This window comes from Rissa tridactyla, chromosome 15, assembly GCF_028500815.1.
Source record: "Rissa tridactyla isolate bRisTri1 chromosome 15, bRisTri1.patW.cur.20221130, whole genome shotgun sequence".
In the NCBI taxonomy this organism is placed as follows: Eukaryota; Metazoa; Chordata; class Aves; order Charadriiformes; family Laridae; genus Rissa; species Rissa tridactyla.
In genome coordinates, this window is record NC_071480.1 from 13,925,437 (window position 1) to 13,943,377 (window position 17,941).

At 52.1% G+C, this 17,941-nt stretch overlaps 2 protein-coding genes across 5 annotated transcripts in view; one reads left to right on the forward strand and one right to left on the reverse strand.

Annotated features, from left to right (window-relative positions):
- Nucleotides 1–17,750, reverse strand: part of MAP2K6 (mitogen-activated protein kinase kinase 6) — a 54,423-nt gene extending 36,673 nt beyond the window's left edge. Inside the window, exon 1 of the mRNA XM_054221426.1 lies at nucleotides 17,601–17,750. Coding sequence (XP_054077401.1) covers nucleotides 17,601–17,616 — 16 coding nt within the window. The 5' untranslated portion in view covers nucleotides 17,617–17,750. The remainder of the gene's footprint in view (nucleotides 1–17,600) is intronic.
- The window catches only part of ABCA5 (ATP binding cassette subfamily A member 5), a 52,271-nt gene continuing 51,222 nt past the window's right edge, over nucleotides 16,893–17,941 (forward strand). For all 4 annotated transcript variants that reach the window (XM_054221420.1, XM_054221423.1, XM_054221415.1 and 1 more), the window contains exon 1: nucleotides 16,893–17,039. The gene's annotated coding sequence lies outside the window, so the exon portion shown is untranslated. The remainder of the gene's footprint in view (nucleotides 17,040–17,941) is intronic.

The window sequence follows — 17,941 nt, forward strand, 5'->3', positions numbered from 1 at the left end:
TGGCACAACACGGGAGCAGATGATGCTGCATCCACCTTCCATTTCAGTTCCCAAGGCTCCTGGAGATGAGAAGAGCATGGCACACCATGGCCTGGGCACAGTTCACCCAGTGACCATGTACCGGCCGATCCCAATTTGCCAATCCCGGCAGCACGCACATTGCAACGCTGGAACTGTCATCTGCTGCCCTGCCCCAGGGTCTCTGTCGCAGGGCTCAGCGCGCTCCTCTGACTCAACCCTGCAGCCTGTAATAAACCCAGCACAGGAGAAGCCCCGAACCAAACCAGCAGGGCTTCTGCCAGGAGTGACCGAGGTGAACCCAATGGACCGCGGGGCAGAGGTTGAGCAACATCTGCTCAGACCACACCAGGGTGACCTGTGTCCCCGGGCCTGTCTCCGTTGTGTCCCACTGCTGGCGGCAGACACAGGGCAGCTCTGCCGAGGCACAAACACAAGGGAGACAAAGATCTTCAGCTCTACTGCAAGGTAGAACCACGAGGTCAGTCCTTTGCACCTGCCTCTAGAATGACCTCCAGCAGGAGACAGGTTTGGTGGTGAAGCTCTGAGCAGCACAACAACAAAACGCTGGAAGAAGGCGAAGAAGAAAGCTTTGCAACAAGGACTCCAGCAGACTAATCCCTGGATCCCGCAGTGCAGAAACATACAGAAATGTCACCAAACTGTGCAAATATCAGAACCCATTTGCTTGCCTTTCAATAAGCTCTGTATTTCAGTAATTCAATTTTGAAGGTAATTTCCTGATTCAGGCTAATCTCCCTTACTCTGTCCATTTTCCTCTTAACACATCCTGCAGAAGGGCTGCAGGCTGCTGTGTTTATTTGTGTCAATATAGAAACCAGAGGGATGCCATTTCTTCTTATCTATCTGCACATTTTGGTTATGAGAGTCTGTTTGTCACTCTGATAAGAGTGCATCTCTACATTTTAGGAGAGTTAAGACCTTCTGAGTGTGAAGCGGAAGAGACACTTTGATAGAGATTAGACATGAGATGCTGTGCTAAGACGTGCACCCAATGCAGGGCTGCAGGGGCTCTGGGAAGGGGGCAGGGAGGTGACAGCTTTTGGCCAATTCTGTACCCTCCTGTAATCCCCTGCTGAAGAAAACTGACCCCCCGGCAGCTCTCGTCCATAGGAGCCCACAGGGAGCACTGGGGTAATCACCTGCTGCAGCAACCTTCTTTTGTGGGACACCAACACCCAACACTAGCTTTGAGATGAAGACTTGCCATCTGATGGAGGGTTTAATACAACACGGCTGCAGGGGAGAGGGTATGAAAGTTCAGGATGATCCCACAGAAGTTGCTGCCACCTCACTGAGCTGTTTCATGGGCTCCAACACTGGCTTGCACCTTCCATTGCCAAGACCTTGGGCTTCACCTTCCAACTGGGCTCTGCCCCAATGTGTTCCCTGCAGCTGTCTCCCGTGTTTGCTTGCAGGAATACCAACATGAGGAAACAGGGCCTTCCACGACCATTGTCATGCTCACAGACCAACAAAAACCAGCTCCCTTCTCACGCTAACAGTTCAGAGAAAACGGGAAGGTGACAACAAACAGCTTTTCCAGATAATGTCCCTTCCCAGCCCAGACGCAGCACCACTCCCAGTCCCAGCGAGGGAACGGCAAGGCAAAGCATGGGGCCACCCATCACGTTCCTGTTGAGCTGGTGCCAGGACCATGTTGGTATCTGCAGACGTGACAAGGCAAGACGGAGTCCTCCACTGACATCCTGCCCTGCCAAGGCAGCCTTTGCATTAGCCAACTTTTCTTCAGAAAGCAGATGCAAAACAGCCCTAAATCCATCATACTTCAGGTGCTAATGTAAGTGGGAGATGGTAGATAGGAGAGCTTTGCCTGCCTACGGCTTTCAGCACAGGGCACAAGAGACTTCAATATTAAAAACCCTGTTACAACACTTTGGCTGAACTCCTCTGGCGTATGCATCCAGCTGCTCGAACTTCGATGGCCTGGGGGAAAGGGCACGGCTCCTCTCAACCAGCAGCACCTCGGTGCAAACGGTGGCAACATCACGGAGCAGGAAAAGCACTGGATGCAGCAGAGCCGGGAGCATCTGCTGTCAGGAAATTCCACCCAGGCTGGGGCTGGGCCGCCCCGAGCTGATCGCCAGCCCCAGCCCTGCCCCTGCGCAGCTCTCCAGCGACCAGCACCTTCCCTCTCAGTGCTGGGATCGCCCAGGCAGGTGTGAAGTGGAAACGTGGGGTTCTCTGCCCATTCACCCCAGCTGCGAGATGCTCTGTCAGGGACAGGCGCTGCCTCGTCACCCATCAGATGAAGGGGGGAGGAGGCGGTGGGTGGAAGGGACCAGGCACCGCGATGTGCACGCTCCAGTTTCAGCTCTAACCCTGTCCACGGCCGTAGGCAAGTTAATCACAGAATCACAGAGTATCTCATGTTGGAAGGGACCCATAAGGATCTTCGAGTCCAACTTCCAAAGTTGCACAAGCCTTGTTTGTGTGCGTGTCCCCTCTCTGCCTGGCGCAGGTGTGCTGCAATAATGAATTAAGACAAAAACACCTCTGTTGCTTTGGGCTCTGACTCACACCCACCAAAGCAAAGGACTTCCATGGATAAGGACGTTGGCAGCTGCCAAAGGATGCTGTCCACATTGCACGGGGCAGGATGAGGCAGCTCAGGCTCCACCACTGTCCCGTTCCCCATGGCACCTGAGAGGATTAGCCCAAACCCATTGAGGTGATTCAAGCCAAGCATGGGAGAGCAGCGCCCACCCCCACCAGGCTTGAGAGACTTCTGTGACACCCTTTGGCTGCAAGGAGATGCCTGTCCATGCCAAGGCTGGAGCTATCTGTGTCTTGATGCTCTGGACGTGCCGGATCCTCCAGAGATGGTCGTGGAGGCACACGCATAAAAACACAAAATGCAAAATTCGACTGTTTGCCTGCGCACGCCCCATCTCCAATAGTCTGGTGGAAATCCTGTAGGGACCAAAGCCTCTTCCTTCTTCTCACCTTGCTTTGCCTAACTGTTTTTCCACCCATCTACTTAATTTCACGGGCGCGCCCAAGCCTTCCTCGTCACGCATGGAGAAAAACCACTTCCACTCCTCTTCTCCCATCACGCCATCTCAAACGCCCTCAAATCCTGCAAATCACTCACGGCTGCCTGACGAGAGGCTGTGAGAGCCAAAAGGTCAGGGAGATCTTATTGAGGTCAAAGCGATGCCAAAAAGGACTTTGTTTTCTGCTCCTCGCGGTCGCTGGGGTGGGTCACATCCCTCGCAGGGCTCCTGCATCTCCGGCATTCAGGCAGCTGCATCCTCCCGTTGCTCTGGAAAAAACGCAATGGTGGCGGAGACTCCACAGAGCAACAGAGGCCGTCGGGAGCCTCGTGGCCTCTCCCCTTGTCCCCATTATCATGAGAAATCACAGCAGCGGAGCTCCGGGGAGGCGAGCGGCAGGGGCAGTCACTCCCTCCAGGCACCAGGACACCATAAATCATGCCCATATTCTCCCCCTGCCAAGGTCCGCTGGCTTCGCGGCCTCCCCATCCCAGCGCCTGTTTTCTCTGCTGCTTATCTCAAATTAGGAAATCCACGGGAATTGCAGGCTGGGGAAGCTGTTTGTCAAGAGCCTCCAGCCCTCGTGGGGATTTTTTTTTTTTTATGAGGGACTTTTGGTTTAGTTGCTGCTTTGTTTTCAAACCCTCGGCTGTCTGCTTGCAGTGGGAGTTTGCTGGAATCAAAACTGGAGAAAAGCTCTTGGAATTCACCCGGAGAACAAAAGGGCTTTTGTGCAGGAGGATTTGGAGGACGCGGCTGCTTTCATTGCCGCTACCTTCATTTCTGTTTTCTCTCTGCCAAAGAGCACCTGCCGGCGGGGCCGGAGGAGGTGGGCTGCCGTCTGTGTCCGGGGGGGGATGCACAGGCAGGAGGACGGATGCCTCCTGCGCCCGCATGCAGCAGAAACTGAGCGCTGCAGGCAGGAACACGAAGTGTTTTCCAAACGTTCATGCACGGTGGCACGCAAGGCTTTCCCCAGCCTTTCGGCCAAGCTTGGTGCTCCTGGAGGGTGGGCTCTGCTCTCGGGGTAGCGGCAGCACCCCGAGATGCCTCCCAAGGGACGGGCACGCCAGGGGGTGCTGCCACGCGATGCAGACCCACGGACGAGGGGCTGAAGCTCCCATGGCCAACGTGTGAGCGGGGATGCTGCGGGCTCACCCGCAAGCTGGGCATCGCTCGGGGTGGGATCATAGAATGGTTAAGAGTTGGAAGGGACCTTAAAGCCCATCTCGTTCCAACCCCCCTGCCATGGGCAGTGACACCTCCCACCGGACCAGGCTGCTCAAAGTACTCCACTTCCTTTTCTTTACTTCCCCTTATCCACCAAGATTTCACCGCAAAACGCCACAGTGAGCGACCACACGCAGCTACAGGGCTCTGAGCAACCCCCCCCAGGAACACCCAGCAGGCCCCAGCGACTCTCCTACAGTCAGCATGAAAGCAGGTGCCCCGTCTGCCTCAGCCACGGCGGGAGCAGGATTTGCCTTAAATCCACCACCTACAAACACTTTCATGTTTCCCAAACCCACCGCTCCCTGGAAAATTCAACACACTAAAGGAGCATCCGCCTCCTTTCCCCAGGGCTCAATCCCCGACTTTCTCAGGCCTGGCTGCCGGGGGGCGAGATGGATGCCCTCCCCATCAGACAGGCTTTTTGCTCGAGCTCTCCCTCCAGTTTCAATTTTGCTTTCCAGGGTTTTTAAATGTGCTCGGTGCAGCTGGGATTTTCTCCCAATGGGTCCTGCACAGTGATTTTTTAAAGAAGCGTCGCTGGCGGAGCGAGGACCCTGCCGCAGAGCTTCATTTCCCCTGAAAAACCAGATCGGCTTCTGCATCTGCCCCGGCTGCACGGACGCCGAGGGGTGACGGGTCCGTGTGCCCGGCAAAGCGGGCGAGGGGCAACCGCCCCAGCAGCGCTGGCACCCCCCTTCCCGAGCCAGGGCCTCTTGGAGCCCCCAGAAGCGCTGCCAGCCCAGCGAAACGCAAACGCCTTTGGAAAACGAAGGTGACATTTCCACCCGCTCGCTGATTTCTGCTGTGCTGCAGACTCAAAAGCTCGATTCAGGCTTGCGGCTCCTGCTGTGAAGGTTCTTATGTCTGGATGGTGCTTACATTTAAGCACGTGCTTACCGGGAGCACACGTTCCTATGAAGGCTGTATTAAGTGCCAGGCTGAGCAGGAACACGTACGTAAAGGCTGTGCCTTTGCAAGAGCTGCAGCAAGTGTCTGTCCCCTGGGCACCCGGCTGCAGGTTTCATCCCATTTCCCAGACACATCTGCCAAAATGGACATCCCACACACAGGCACTGGGGGACGTCCCTCTGCAAGCAGTGGTGTCTCCTCACCCGGGAGGTACCCGAGATGCTGCCCCGCAGCGTCCCCTGGCAAAGCGACGTGGGCAGGCGCTGAGGCTTGTTCAGCCAAAAATGAGGCAGGAGGTTTAAACATGAGAAAAGCAGGACTTGGCTAAATCAGGAGGGTGTGATGGGCAGGAAGGTCTCCCCTGGGGACCTCAGCAAACTGGCCCTTTGGGGTGTCACTGTCCCCAGGAAAGCATGCGCAGTTACTCGTCCTTCAGCTCTGAACCGCTGCTCCCCATGTGTTAATGCAGCTCCATTTCTCTGCAGAGATGCTTTTGCTTCCTAAGCAGGATCGCACCGCGTCTGCGGGATGCAGGATCGCACAATACTGCGGGATGCAGGATCACACCACGTCTGCGGGATGCAGGATCGCACCATACTGCGGGATGCAGGAATGCACCATGTCTGCAGGATACAGGATCACACCATACTGCAGGATACAGGATCGCACCATACTGCGCGATGAAGGATCACACCATGTCTGCGAGATGCAGGATCGCACCACGTCTGCAGGATGCAGGATCGCACCATACTGCGGGATGAAGGATCACACCATGTCTGTGGGATGCAGGACCACACCGCGTCTGCAGGATGCAGGATCACACCATGTCTCCAGGATGCAGGATCCCACCGTGCCTGCGGGATGCTCGTCTTGGTGTCATCACCCTCACAGCAGGACAGAATAAAATCCAATCAATAGCACGGGGCGATCTGAGCTATGGTTTTATTTCTGTTACCGGGTGCTCCAGGCAGCCACAGGAGTCTCATTTTACCAAGCACAGATTTAATTTGCTCAGCATATTGTACATGTTGGACGCTTAAACCACACCGCTATCAGCCATCTTCTACTGCTGATGCTGCATATAAAACTTGGGTTTATCATGTCCTGCTCATGAGTAAAGCCACCTTAGGGCAAAAAGGGCAATTTATGTTCCAAAGAGAGAAAACTGCCCATTGATTTGGTCATTTTGCAAGTTATAGAGTATTGATATCTTTTACAGCCAAATGGGAATAGCCATGGAAATAGAGGAATGTGCCACAAGACATTTCTTTAATGATTATCTTCACCCTCTGCAGAAGGTCCCTGATGAACAGGAGGGCTACATTAATCCTCGTGGTCTAGCATCCACTGTGCTCCTCAGGGGAAAATAGCACCTCTGGGTTGAAAAGGTTTAATAAATAGTGCCAAAGTTGTACAAGACACCTCTAGAGTGAATTACTGCTCTTCAGTCCCCAAGTTGTGCTGTTCTGTTTGGCAGCTGGCAACTGTTTGTTTCAATTAAAAGTGCTGAACTGAAGATAATTTTAGGACCACTTTCCTTTTCTGCAGTGCAAATAACACTCAGAAGCATTTCCAATCAACGCCTAGTTTTCTTCCCAGTGAAATGCTGCTCACGCTCCGTCCTTCACTCGTGGCTCAGGCCAAGCAGATGAGTTGATCAGGACTCTGGTGGCAATCTCGCCCAGAGCTTGTCCTGCACTAGAAGAATGCCGCGGCAGCCGCAGCGCTGGCACGGCAGGAGAGGACCCGCTTCCTTGCTTAACACCTTCGCACGGGGAATTTCTGTAAAGGTTCAGCCAGATATAGTGATGAAGTTTTCAACATGGTGAAGACTTTGACCAATGTGCCTTTGTGCCACCCTGTCAGACAGCTCTCTCTTGCTATTCCGTTTTTTACTTAAGAGCTTATTTGCTTATTTTTGTACCTAAATTATTAAAGATGGTATTTGACGGTTCTGGACAGCGGAGATGGGAGGAACTAACTCATGCTCCCTCTGCTGGCAATGCCTCCCAGCAAACGTGTAGGTCCTACTTTAAAAACACAGAGGAACCCTACCCTATTTGGAGTGAGAAGCCAAGGCCAGCCGCAGGAAAGCCAAACCCATGTCCCCTCAGCGCCCCGGCACCCACCCAGGTCTCCAGCACCGCAACTTGGGGCACTACCCCAACACCGGAGCAGGACAGGAGGCACCAGCAGAAGAACTACAACGACAAAGACAGACAACGACGGGCAAGTGCCGGAGCTGCTCCACCACCACTGCGGCACCAGCAAGTCTGTCCAACCACCGCCGTAAGCGTCTCGGTCCTGCAACCGCTGCGGCAATGTCTCGGTCCTGCAGTCACTCCAGCAACGTCCCTGCGCAGAGGAGGCGGCGCAGGGAGCTCACAGCCCGGCACGCCAAGGGCTGCAGGACGCAGCTCTTGGGGCTCCCAGGGAACCTCTTCCAAGTTCAAACAGATTTCTGCCAGAGGTCAGAGAGCAACGGACTTCCAGCCCTGCCTCCAGACACCTGCTAACAGCAGACACTTGCTTCCATGCCATATAATAAAGTAAAGCAAGTAGTATGTAAAGAATAAAAGCCTTTCCCCGGTTTTTATCATGCAATTTTATTTCAGTTTGGAAAACATGCTGAAGAAAGGCATTACGGCACGGTACTGTGGCAGAAGGCAGCAAGTCTTGTCCTTTTCCCAATAAAGCGTCTCTGACACAAGCAGGCAGATTTTTTTCTATCCACATATGTCCACGTGGATCAAACCCCACCAGGTTACATCTCTCCACCCAGCCTTCTAAATCAGGAGCTGTAAATACAAAACCCCCTTTATAAGCCTTTCCCTCAAAGCCTCCACACAACTCCCTGTGCGAGGTTCCAGACTGTCGTCTCAGTTATGTGCACACACGCTCGCAAACACAATACTGCTTTCTACGTCGCAGGAGCAGATAAGCAGAAATGGGAAAAAAAGAAAGCAAGAGAAAGCCGGGTAGCATAAATCATCGACGCAGATCCATAACGTCCATCCTACTTAGCAACCAGGACAAAATACATCCCCAGCCTTGTAAATTGTTATGTGTGTGCTCAGTCCCCGGCACATTCAGTCCCACTGACTCCTGCAAAAGGACCCGAATGCTCCAAGTCCAGCACGTGCGCAAGTAGTTTCAAGATCAGGGCACGAAAAAAAACCAAAACCCACAAATAAATAAAAATCCTGTTCAGCGTCTCTTTTAAGGGGAAAGAAAAAAATTCCTCAGACCCCACTCATCCAAATGAGGGCCCTGCTTGGCTCCAGCTGCTCTGCATCGGCTCTGATTCAATCTCCCAGATTGCTCCCTGCGCTTCAGCTGTGGCAATGCCTTTTTAAAGCCAGCTCCTGGAAAACTGAACCCCCCCAACACTCTGTTGCAGGAGGTGCTGGCTGGGGGGGTAGATGCTTGCACAGGATGGGCCCTAAATGAGCGTGTGACAAGGTAAAGTAAATGCTATTTGCTGCTGGAAGCGCTGGCATTGTTCTGGAGTCAGGGCAGGAAGAGCGAGAGGTGGAATGCTCTCCTATTGCAGGAAGCTGTTCCAGCCTCTTATCAGACAGAAAGCTTCTGATTTCTTGCGGGGGAAGTACCAAATGTTTTTGAGGGGAAGAAAAAATAAAAAAAAAAATCATCACATGCTTAGCTATAAAGGAAGCTGCCTAATGACATGAATGAAACTGGAGTCATGCTACGTGGAAGCAAGTTGCTGTGCTGCCGAGCTCAGGTGGCTTCCAGCAAGGGCATGTCCCCGCACTGTCACCCTGGGGAGGCGCGAGCCCAGAGGTCCCTCTCCTTGACAAAAAGGTGCCTGCTGTGAATTCAGTCTTTCTTGTCTCCAGAGAGCGACTTACTACTAATCATCTCTGAGCGTGGCGTCTGTGTCACCCTCCCCAGCTGCCACGGGCTATTTTGGGCTCTCCCTCCCGCTCGGACGCGGGTCTGCCATGTCCTCTCCCGCAGTGGCACCGCACCGGGCCGCTCGCCCACCCCATGTGTAAAATTGATCCCTTGGCAGGCGTTCACGTTCTCCCTAGAGATGGTCCAAGTTTTATTAGCAATGAGCAAATGACTGGTGTCCTTGGGAAAGGTAAGGAAGTCAGAGTCTGTGTTAATTGCCTTTATTTTTTTTTTCTTCTGGAGGGTATCTCCCAAAGGACAGCTCTGTGCCACACAGAATGGCTCTCTGCTTACATAAGGACCTGTAGATATAATGGCTGTCAGGGCTTATTGCAAACATCTCTGGGCAAACTTCAGTTTTAAGTATGTTCACTGTTTTATCAGACTTTGGGCTTTATTTGAGCCAAGCGCTCTCTGTCTCCAGCCTGGTTTCTCCTGGTAGGTTATTAGGAGAATATGGTTTCCATCTCTTATAGTTAAAAAGCAGAAAACACTTTGGAACAGGTTGAAAAAAAACAGTCTCTAGAGCATTGGCTTTCTTCTTTAACAGGCTACTCTGTCAGCCCTCTGCTTGTTAACTGAGAGAAAAATCTGTGGGCATGCAGTGAAGGTCAATCTTGTGGTTTTTGAAAACATTTAATTAGTACGGTTAAGTACTGAGGCCTGCTTGGGAGTGAGCTTCTGCATTAACCATCAGCATCTCGCGATGCGGAGCAGGAAAGCGGCGAGAGGGGACGGCAGGTTGAGTCTCCACATCCAAAACTTCAGTGGTGGCCAAGCTTAGGATGAAAACTCTTCCTTGTCCTGTTGCTAGCTCCAAAACCCGCGTGGGGTTTGGAAATCAAGCTGAGATCCCTGCACATCGCTGACGGCACAGAGCCCCATCTGGCCATGTCCAGGCCGCCTTGTGCAGGGTCTGGGGTTGCCCATTGCACCTTCAGGGCTACCAAAAGCCCTGTGCTGCGGCTTGGGCTTCTGCTGAGGCATTTTTGGCAAAGTCCTGAGGCTCAGGGCTTAAATAAATCTACTTAAGATGTAACTTTGCCCACAGGGGTCCTGGCGTTTTGATGCCAGCGTGTAAAGTCCCTGTCTTTTCCGCCTAACTGGAAGAAGGGGGACGGCTGTTCTCCGCTCCTACAGGTGTTTCACTCCTTGCATAAAATGACAATAAATGTCACGTATCCGTGCTTTAATCCCTGGGCAGCAGCACGCAGGAATGCCGCGCTCACAGGCTGACACTGCCTTTTGAAAAGGCCACAGCATCAGCTGTCTGAAAGACGAAATCCGTTCCAGCCCTTACAAAGTCCAACTTGGTTTTATTTCTTCGTACTTCTGCAGCGTTGGAGACCCTAATTGCAGGCAATTAAAGCAGCCCTAGGAAGAAAGGGCTGTGTTGAAATCAAAGCTGGAAAGCGTGCCTCTGCGGGGCTGCCCGCTGCCAGCGCTGGAGAAGAGCCCCGGGAAGAAGGAGCCGGTGCCAAGAGCAGCGCCAGGCGCTGCACAAGCCCTCGGCGGGGCCAGTGCCAAAAGGACCTTCTCATCTCCTGCGCCCTGGGTTTCCAGCGAACGCTTCACCTCCTACATGCAAGCACTTGTGCGAGCAGGCAAGTCTAGCGGGCTCCCAGCGGGGCTCCTGCGTACGAGAGACGGGAGATGCTGATGAGAGCAGATACCGTGGAGCACGTCCAGGGGAAGAAACCCAGTCATCAGTGTGGCGTTTGCCTTTAAAATTCCCCCTCTCTCTTTCTTTATGGTGCTGGTACTCTGGGAAGTTTGTCTTTGCCAGATGGGGACTTCCATTACTTTTAGAGCTGTCAGAACAACAAAAGACTTTTGAGTCATTTTCTCTATCTGACCTTGAACTACTGGAGAAGCCATAAACATTCTTAAGAAGAATGATAACATGGAGCAGAGCTGTAACTTTAAAATATAACTTGTTGCTTGAGTGTCAAACCCTGCTGAAAACACACAAACGAGGAACTTTGGGATCAGACCCCTCTGCAGGATGAAAATAAGCGCAAAAAAACACGTTGCCTGGGACTTCCACAGAAGAACAGCCAGATGATGCTCTGAGGCCACTTGGCCCTGATAAGCATTGTTTCATTGAGTGCAATTACATACTTTTGTTTAGAAAAAAGATTCTCCTTCAAGAGCAGCTCCCGAGTCTCTGCTGACTCAGCCTTCATTAAAGGCCTCTTGCTGCAGCCACAGTGAAGCGTTGACTCCTGTACTATTTTCTATTGCTGCCTTATCTTTGGCATCTCATCTGCAACTTCTGCTGGTTTGTGTTGGTTTTTGTTGGTTTTTTTTTTCTTTCCACTGGTTTCATCTGAGTGCAGTAGAAGTGGATGCTGCTTGGGCTTTGGCTCTTCTCATGACTTCTGATCTGCTGGGGTGCAGGCTAGGAAAACCTAGCCTCCATTACCAAATTGCAGGCTAAGCAGGCTAACCAAACAGCAACGGCAAGACACTGGATCCGCTCTGCTCAGTGAAGTCTTTCTGCTCAAAGAGTGGGGGGAAAAAAAGCTTTCTGTCTGTGGAATCTTTCTTACAAATATGAAACTCTACCTCTGCTGCAGAGGCTGCTCCCTCCAGCTGTTTGCACAACGCTCCATGGGCTTCACTGCACTCGGCTGCCCACAGCATCCTCGGGAGCTGTGGCCATCGCTCCTACAGCAACTGTGCGCAGGGGAAACTGAGCAGCTCCCACCCCAAAACTGCTCTCCTGACACTGCTCTTCCCGTGTTTATACAAACTCAGGCCCTTACTTGGCTACGGGATGCAAATCCAGAGCGATGCTCAGCCACAGCTTTGCTGGCACCAGTAGACCAAGATGCACAAGTGGCTCCTTGGAGCTTCCCTAAAGGACGGTCAGCATCTGCTTGCGACGTCTCCAAAGCAAAGATGACTCAAAAGTGCTTTAGCACCCCAGAGACTGTCACGGTGGGACGAACCCTCTGAAACACCAACTGGGCGTTTGGAATTTCTAGCTTAAAAGAAAGGACAGCTTTAACTTTGGCTCTGAGGCAAATGAAAGCCCTACAAGCGAGAGTCTCGGGCTTCTCCTCTCCAAATTGCTTTTTACTGAGCCAGCATTACTGAGCAGAAGGCATTTTTCCATTTGCACTTGTCAACATGCAGAATATTGTGGATTTGGAAGACAAAAGCAATTAAAAAAAAAAAAATCTTTTTGCACAATGAGTAGATATGGAAACTGCACTGCGTGGCCTTCACCACTCTGCCGCCACAGAGCATAATATCCAGCATGGCACTGCTCCAGGGCCCTGGATCTGCGTCCCTGCTAACACCACTCTAGCTGATAATGCTCATCCCTTCAACTGGTCCCAGACAGGCCCTAAGGAAGGCAGCTAAGTAACTCTACAGGTAATGAAACTTTTTTTTTTTTAATTATAGCTCTGGCCACATCTAAAATTAAAAGAACAGTCCTGCAACTTATCCGGCCACCGGAGACTGACTCAACGCTTTCTATAATGATGCTGCTGGTGGCCACGCTACCAACTCATACAATGCACCGATTGTCCCCCAAAATGTGAGTGACGGCAGTAAGGGACACCCGTGTGCTCTGGTTTTTACCCCTTTCCCTCAGTCGGGATGACTGTGACCTGCCCGGGCCGAGCGCGGGGCAGCCCCGCGGGTGCTTTGGCTCCCTGGGAGCTGAGATGCGGAGCTTTGCCTTGGGCACGGGAGGAGAGCTGCAGAACTGCGAGTTCATGGGGTGAAGGCAGGGAACCCCACGGCAAAGGGCTGGGAATCACGGCCGTGCCCCGTGACGGGGGTGACAGGCACTGTGTTCGCAGAGGAGGGCTGCACGCGTGTTCCCACTCCTGCACTACCCGAGCTCCCGTGCTATTTTTCTTTTTCCTTCTTTTTCCAACTTAAAAAAGGGAGTCGAGCTTGTTCCAGAGGTGGTGGTTTTAAATCCATTCCTGAGAAGCTTCTATAGGTGGTGTTAGGGCTCTTTTCAGCAAGAGGAAACAGACAAGTGACATCAAATGTATGTATTGTTTGGGGAAAAAAAAGGCAACTTTTTAGTCATCTTGTCTATTTGCAACCACAGTACACAGAATTTGCAAATCTGCCGTGTGCCTTTGAAGGTAATTGTGTTCCACTAATGCCAATACTCTTGCAGGAATGAAGTGTCTCATCTCTCTAAATTACTCCTGTGGTTTTAATTGAGTATCATTTGCTGCACCTTAGCAGCTTGTGTGTGTGTCATGGGAGGGAATTCACCCCAAAGGAAGCTCCATTATTTTTTTTTTTTGGTGACTAAAGTAACAAACGAGCAAGCCTTACTGTGGCAGTGACAAACCTAAACTTTCTTCAGCTGGGAGGAGACAGCAGATCTTTGCTCCTTCTTCCCTGCAACTTATCACTTTCATTGCTGTAATTACTTCTATGGTTTGAGCTTTTTAAATGCTTGTGTCTTCCTGGCCCTGCCCAGCACCGGGGAGCTGCTGCCCACTCCAGCATGTCGCTGGCTGTCGGGACGTGGGGACAGGGCACCCTGAAAATGTAATTTGGCTTTTGCACTCCCATTTTTTGGGGTGAAGGATGAGGGCTCCATCCCTGCACAGCCCATCAGCTGGAGGGGCTGGGTGTCCCCGTCCCTGCTCGCCCAGCTGTGCACAGCAGTGATTTGGCACCATTTCTAGCTTAATCCCTTCTACCCCAACTAGCTCTTTAGTTTTTTTTTTTTTTTTCTTTTCCCATACTGGTTAATTCCTCTGTTGCATGAGACTTTTAAACCTCTTTCTAAATGTCTGACCCATCTCCAGCACAAAAGCGGTACAGCAGAGCAGGCAGCACACGCAACCAGGCGAAAGAATAATTCTGCATGGTCCCTGTCCCCGTCCCGTGTCGTCCCCCCCCCCCCCGTCCCCCCCCGAAAAAAAAATTTAAAAAAAAATCAAGAGCTTGACCTGGAACTGGCTGCGTTTGCTGCCAGATGAGGCCTTGCCGGGCTCGCACCTCGCTGGCTGTGCCACAGCTCCGCTCGCCCTGCCCTTGCCCGGCGCGGGTGCCATGGGAGGGTGCTGGTGGCGAGAGGCTGAGGTGGAGCCAGGGAGGCAAAACTGCTCATTGCACAACCCCCGGCAGCCTCGCACTGCTCACCGGTTAATCTTACACCAGCAAAAAACTGCCACCTACCTAGGATGGGGGGGGTTTCTATCAAAAAAGAAAAAAAAAAAAAGCTTCCATTTAGGCTTTACATCTGCTCCACTACTAGCTGGGGGGGGGGGGGGGGAAGGGAGCATTTTACATAAAATGTAGTATTTTGAATAGGTGCAGGGCCTTTGGTCAAAGTCCATAGGGTACACATTCAGCCAGCATCACGTGGGACGTGGTTCTCATAATCTCGGGATCCCTCTTCAGCTGGAGCAGGGAAAAAAAAAAATGTATTTGAAGAAACAAAGTCTAAGAATTAGGCATGAGATCAATGGATAGCAATATTTAGTAGTTAAATGTACCTCATTTCAATGTACTACTTATGAATTAGTGCTCTAACGGGAACTGCTCCCCCTTCCCTTTTCTTATTTCAAGGGAGAAATTTGCATATTTGCAGCTCGCTTCTCTGATGTGGGCTTCGTGAGTGAGTAATTCCCCCATTACAATGAATTTTGAAGACTCTTGAATGTATCTGCTGTCACGAGAGTTCAGATTTATAGCCTCAAACTGTGTTTAGCTTGTAATTAATATGGACTTCCGCATTTTTTTTTCCTCTTCCAGAATAATATCCTATTAGTCATGACAGCCAATGTGCCACATTTGGGCAACGATTCAACTACTTCTGAGCTACCACCACCACCAAGTCCCACTTCTCCGGAGCGGGCTCTTCTCTGAAGGTGAGAAATGGACCGTGGGGACCCCTCTGTGCTTGGGGAAATCTTCTTTTCTAGGGACTAAAACTAAAAATACCATTCGGCAACTTAAAGAGAGGGAATGAAGGTAGAAATGAGCATGGACCCGGTGGCGTCTTTCTGACTTGATCTGTGTTTTGACTTGACCGCGAAGTCTTAGGGAGTCCACCAGGGCACAGGTGAGGTGGCCCAGTACTGCAGGTGGGATGCTGACGGCATCTGCTGGTTTCTGCTATGGAAAGGGCTGGAACGAAACCGTTGCTTCCCAACTCCAGGGAGAGTTTTACCTTCCACAACCCGTGCTATGGCTGTGCAGAAAGCAGACCCCCTCTGCTGCTTTGCACGGCACAGGTAGGGCTCTGAGCGGTTCCGCCCTCTTAACTAGGTGAGATTCCTTGCAGGGAGTAAGTCTTATCAGAGTATAACCCTCCCGATTACTGTCCCCCTGACAAGCGGCATTGAAAGAAAATTAATCTCTGGCAAATTCTCAGAACAACTTTGGAAATGATTCAAAGCAGGGAGAGGGCTCTGCAGCTCAGCAGCTGGCTGAAGCTCTGTGCAGTATTTTAGAAAGCTGACGAGGAACCTCCTGTGCAACGCATGAAAACTGATCCTGAAATGCAGATTATGTCTCCCTTAATTCATCCTGAAGAACGATACCTCTGGTGCAAACCCTGGAGCTGAAACCCCTTCCCAAAGCAAAACCTCAGCCTGAACAGCTGAACTTGGAAAACTTATCTGTGTAAGGAATTCAAACTTAGACACTGGTATTGCAGAGCGTGAGAGGGATGGAAAACGGATTCAAGAATGATGCCATTCATTGAGATCGTGTTTTGTGGGTTGGCTACTTGTATTTTCCCATTTTCCTGGTACCGGGAAGGAAGGAGAAGGCCAGTGCTGGCAGGCGTGGGGGCTAAGTGGCACCCAGGGAGAACGGGCTGCAGGGCCACCACCATGGCTCCCTGCCCATCACCGGCTCCGTGCCATCAGGCTTTCTCACCCCGGGACCTTCTGGGGACCTCCGGGAAGGGGCTGCCCCCCACCCAGACCCTGCCCCCCCGCGGGTCTCTCAGGGACCCTCCGGCGAGCAGCGGCGTGCTGTGGGTATCATTCAGTTCAATTTTGCATTATCAAACTTCCTTGGCTCTTTCTATTGGAAACTTTTACAATTCTCTGCTTGGCTGGAAAAGATGACTGCAGCAAACCCAAATTAGGAATAAATTATACAACAACTTTACATTTTTCTTACAAAGGAAAACTGTGTGGCAAGAGCTGTGAAAGCACCTCCTTCCTATGTCCTCCCAGCAAGGCTTAGAGTGGAAGGCCACTGACTTCACAGATGTCTTTAAAAAAAAAAAAAAAAAAAAAACCCCAAACCAACACAACAAAATGCCCTAGTCCCAGTTCGGGAGCTGCTCTGCTACTGGGCCGTGCATCATCCCTCGCCCCCGACTCCCCAAAACATGCGAGGGCTGCAGAATGCAAGAAGAGCCAGCTGCAATATCAACCCCAAACATTGCAAAGAAGCTCCAAACGCTGCATCTGCGTGGCCGCTCGCTGACATATGTGCATCTATTTTCACAATGAATGGCCAGAGCAACAACTCCTCCTGAAACATCCCAGCCTGCTCTTGCAGGGACTATTGCATTCCCACAGCATTTTTGCAATATTAAATTCTCCGCCTCCTCCCACCCTCTCACTCCCCCCCCCTCCCTTGCAGGACACAAGGCAGAGCCACTCCGGAATAATCAAGTTAAAAAAAGCAAGATTAAACCTTGCCCACCGCACTGGCAAAAAAAATAAAAAATAAATCAGTGTTGTCCCCTACCCAAACACGCCCCTCCCGCTCCATCCCGGGGGCCGAGCCCTCCTCTAAATGCTAAATAAAGCAGCCCTTCTGCATGCTCTCGGCGAGCTGGTGTTACAAACCACACTGCTGCCTCTGACCAAAAGTTACCAAATATTAAAGGGGGGGTGGGGGAGAAATCAGTGGAAAATGATCTCAGTGCTGGCACAAGAACAATACTTTCCCATGGAAACATAGGTATATATTTAATTCCTGCTAACTCCACTCGAGTTTCACCTTTCGGCCCCCTCCGCGGACTTTCTTTAGGAAAAGTTTCCTTTTAATTTTTTGCGCTTGCAATTAGCTGCAATCCGCCTGCATCGCGCCCGCTTTGCATTGCACATGCACGCCACCCGCCGCATCTCCGCCACCCCCCCCCTTTTTTTTTTTTTTTTTTTTTTTTTTTTTGTAATCTGGCCCTCACCCTGCGGGAGGCTCCGCACCCCCCCGCGGAGGAGCACATAACACCCCCTCCAACCCCCCCCCCCCCCCCCGCCTTCCCCTTTCCGCCCCCCCCCCACCGCCAACCCCAGGGCGCAGCCGATCCGCGGGTGTTTGCGCGGAGGCGCAGGGCGAGCAGGAAATGCGCCGGAGCAGCCTCAAACTTCAAAATGCGATTGCATCCCGAAAAATGCATGCATGCATGCATGCATGCCTGCACCGGGGGGGAGGGAGGGTGTGCAAAAAAATTAAAAATACCCCCAAATATGCATGCAGGGCTGGTTGCAGAGCTGCAAGGAAGAGCCGCGGGAGCCTTACCTCTGGCCTGAGACATTTTCCCCCGTGCTTTGGTGGGGGAAGGGAGCACAAAAGACTTTGCCTTTTTCTCTCCTCGGGAGCGAGTTTAGCAACAAAGATGCAAAACTGCTCAATCTTCCTGCAAAACGGGAGTTGTCCTGAGCGGCTGCAGCGCTGGGGGGGGGGGGGGGGGGGAGGTTGGAGGGGAAGGGGGGGGGTGTTGGTGCAATTGCAGGCTCTGCAGGGCAGGGTGCGGGGCCGGGGGGTGTCCTGCCCCCCCCCCCCGCTCGCCGCGCTCGGGCAGGGCTGCGCTGCACCTACATGATGGGCCGGGGCTGGCAGCGAGAAAACCTCCCCAAACT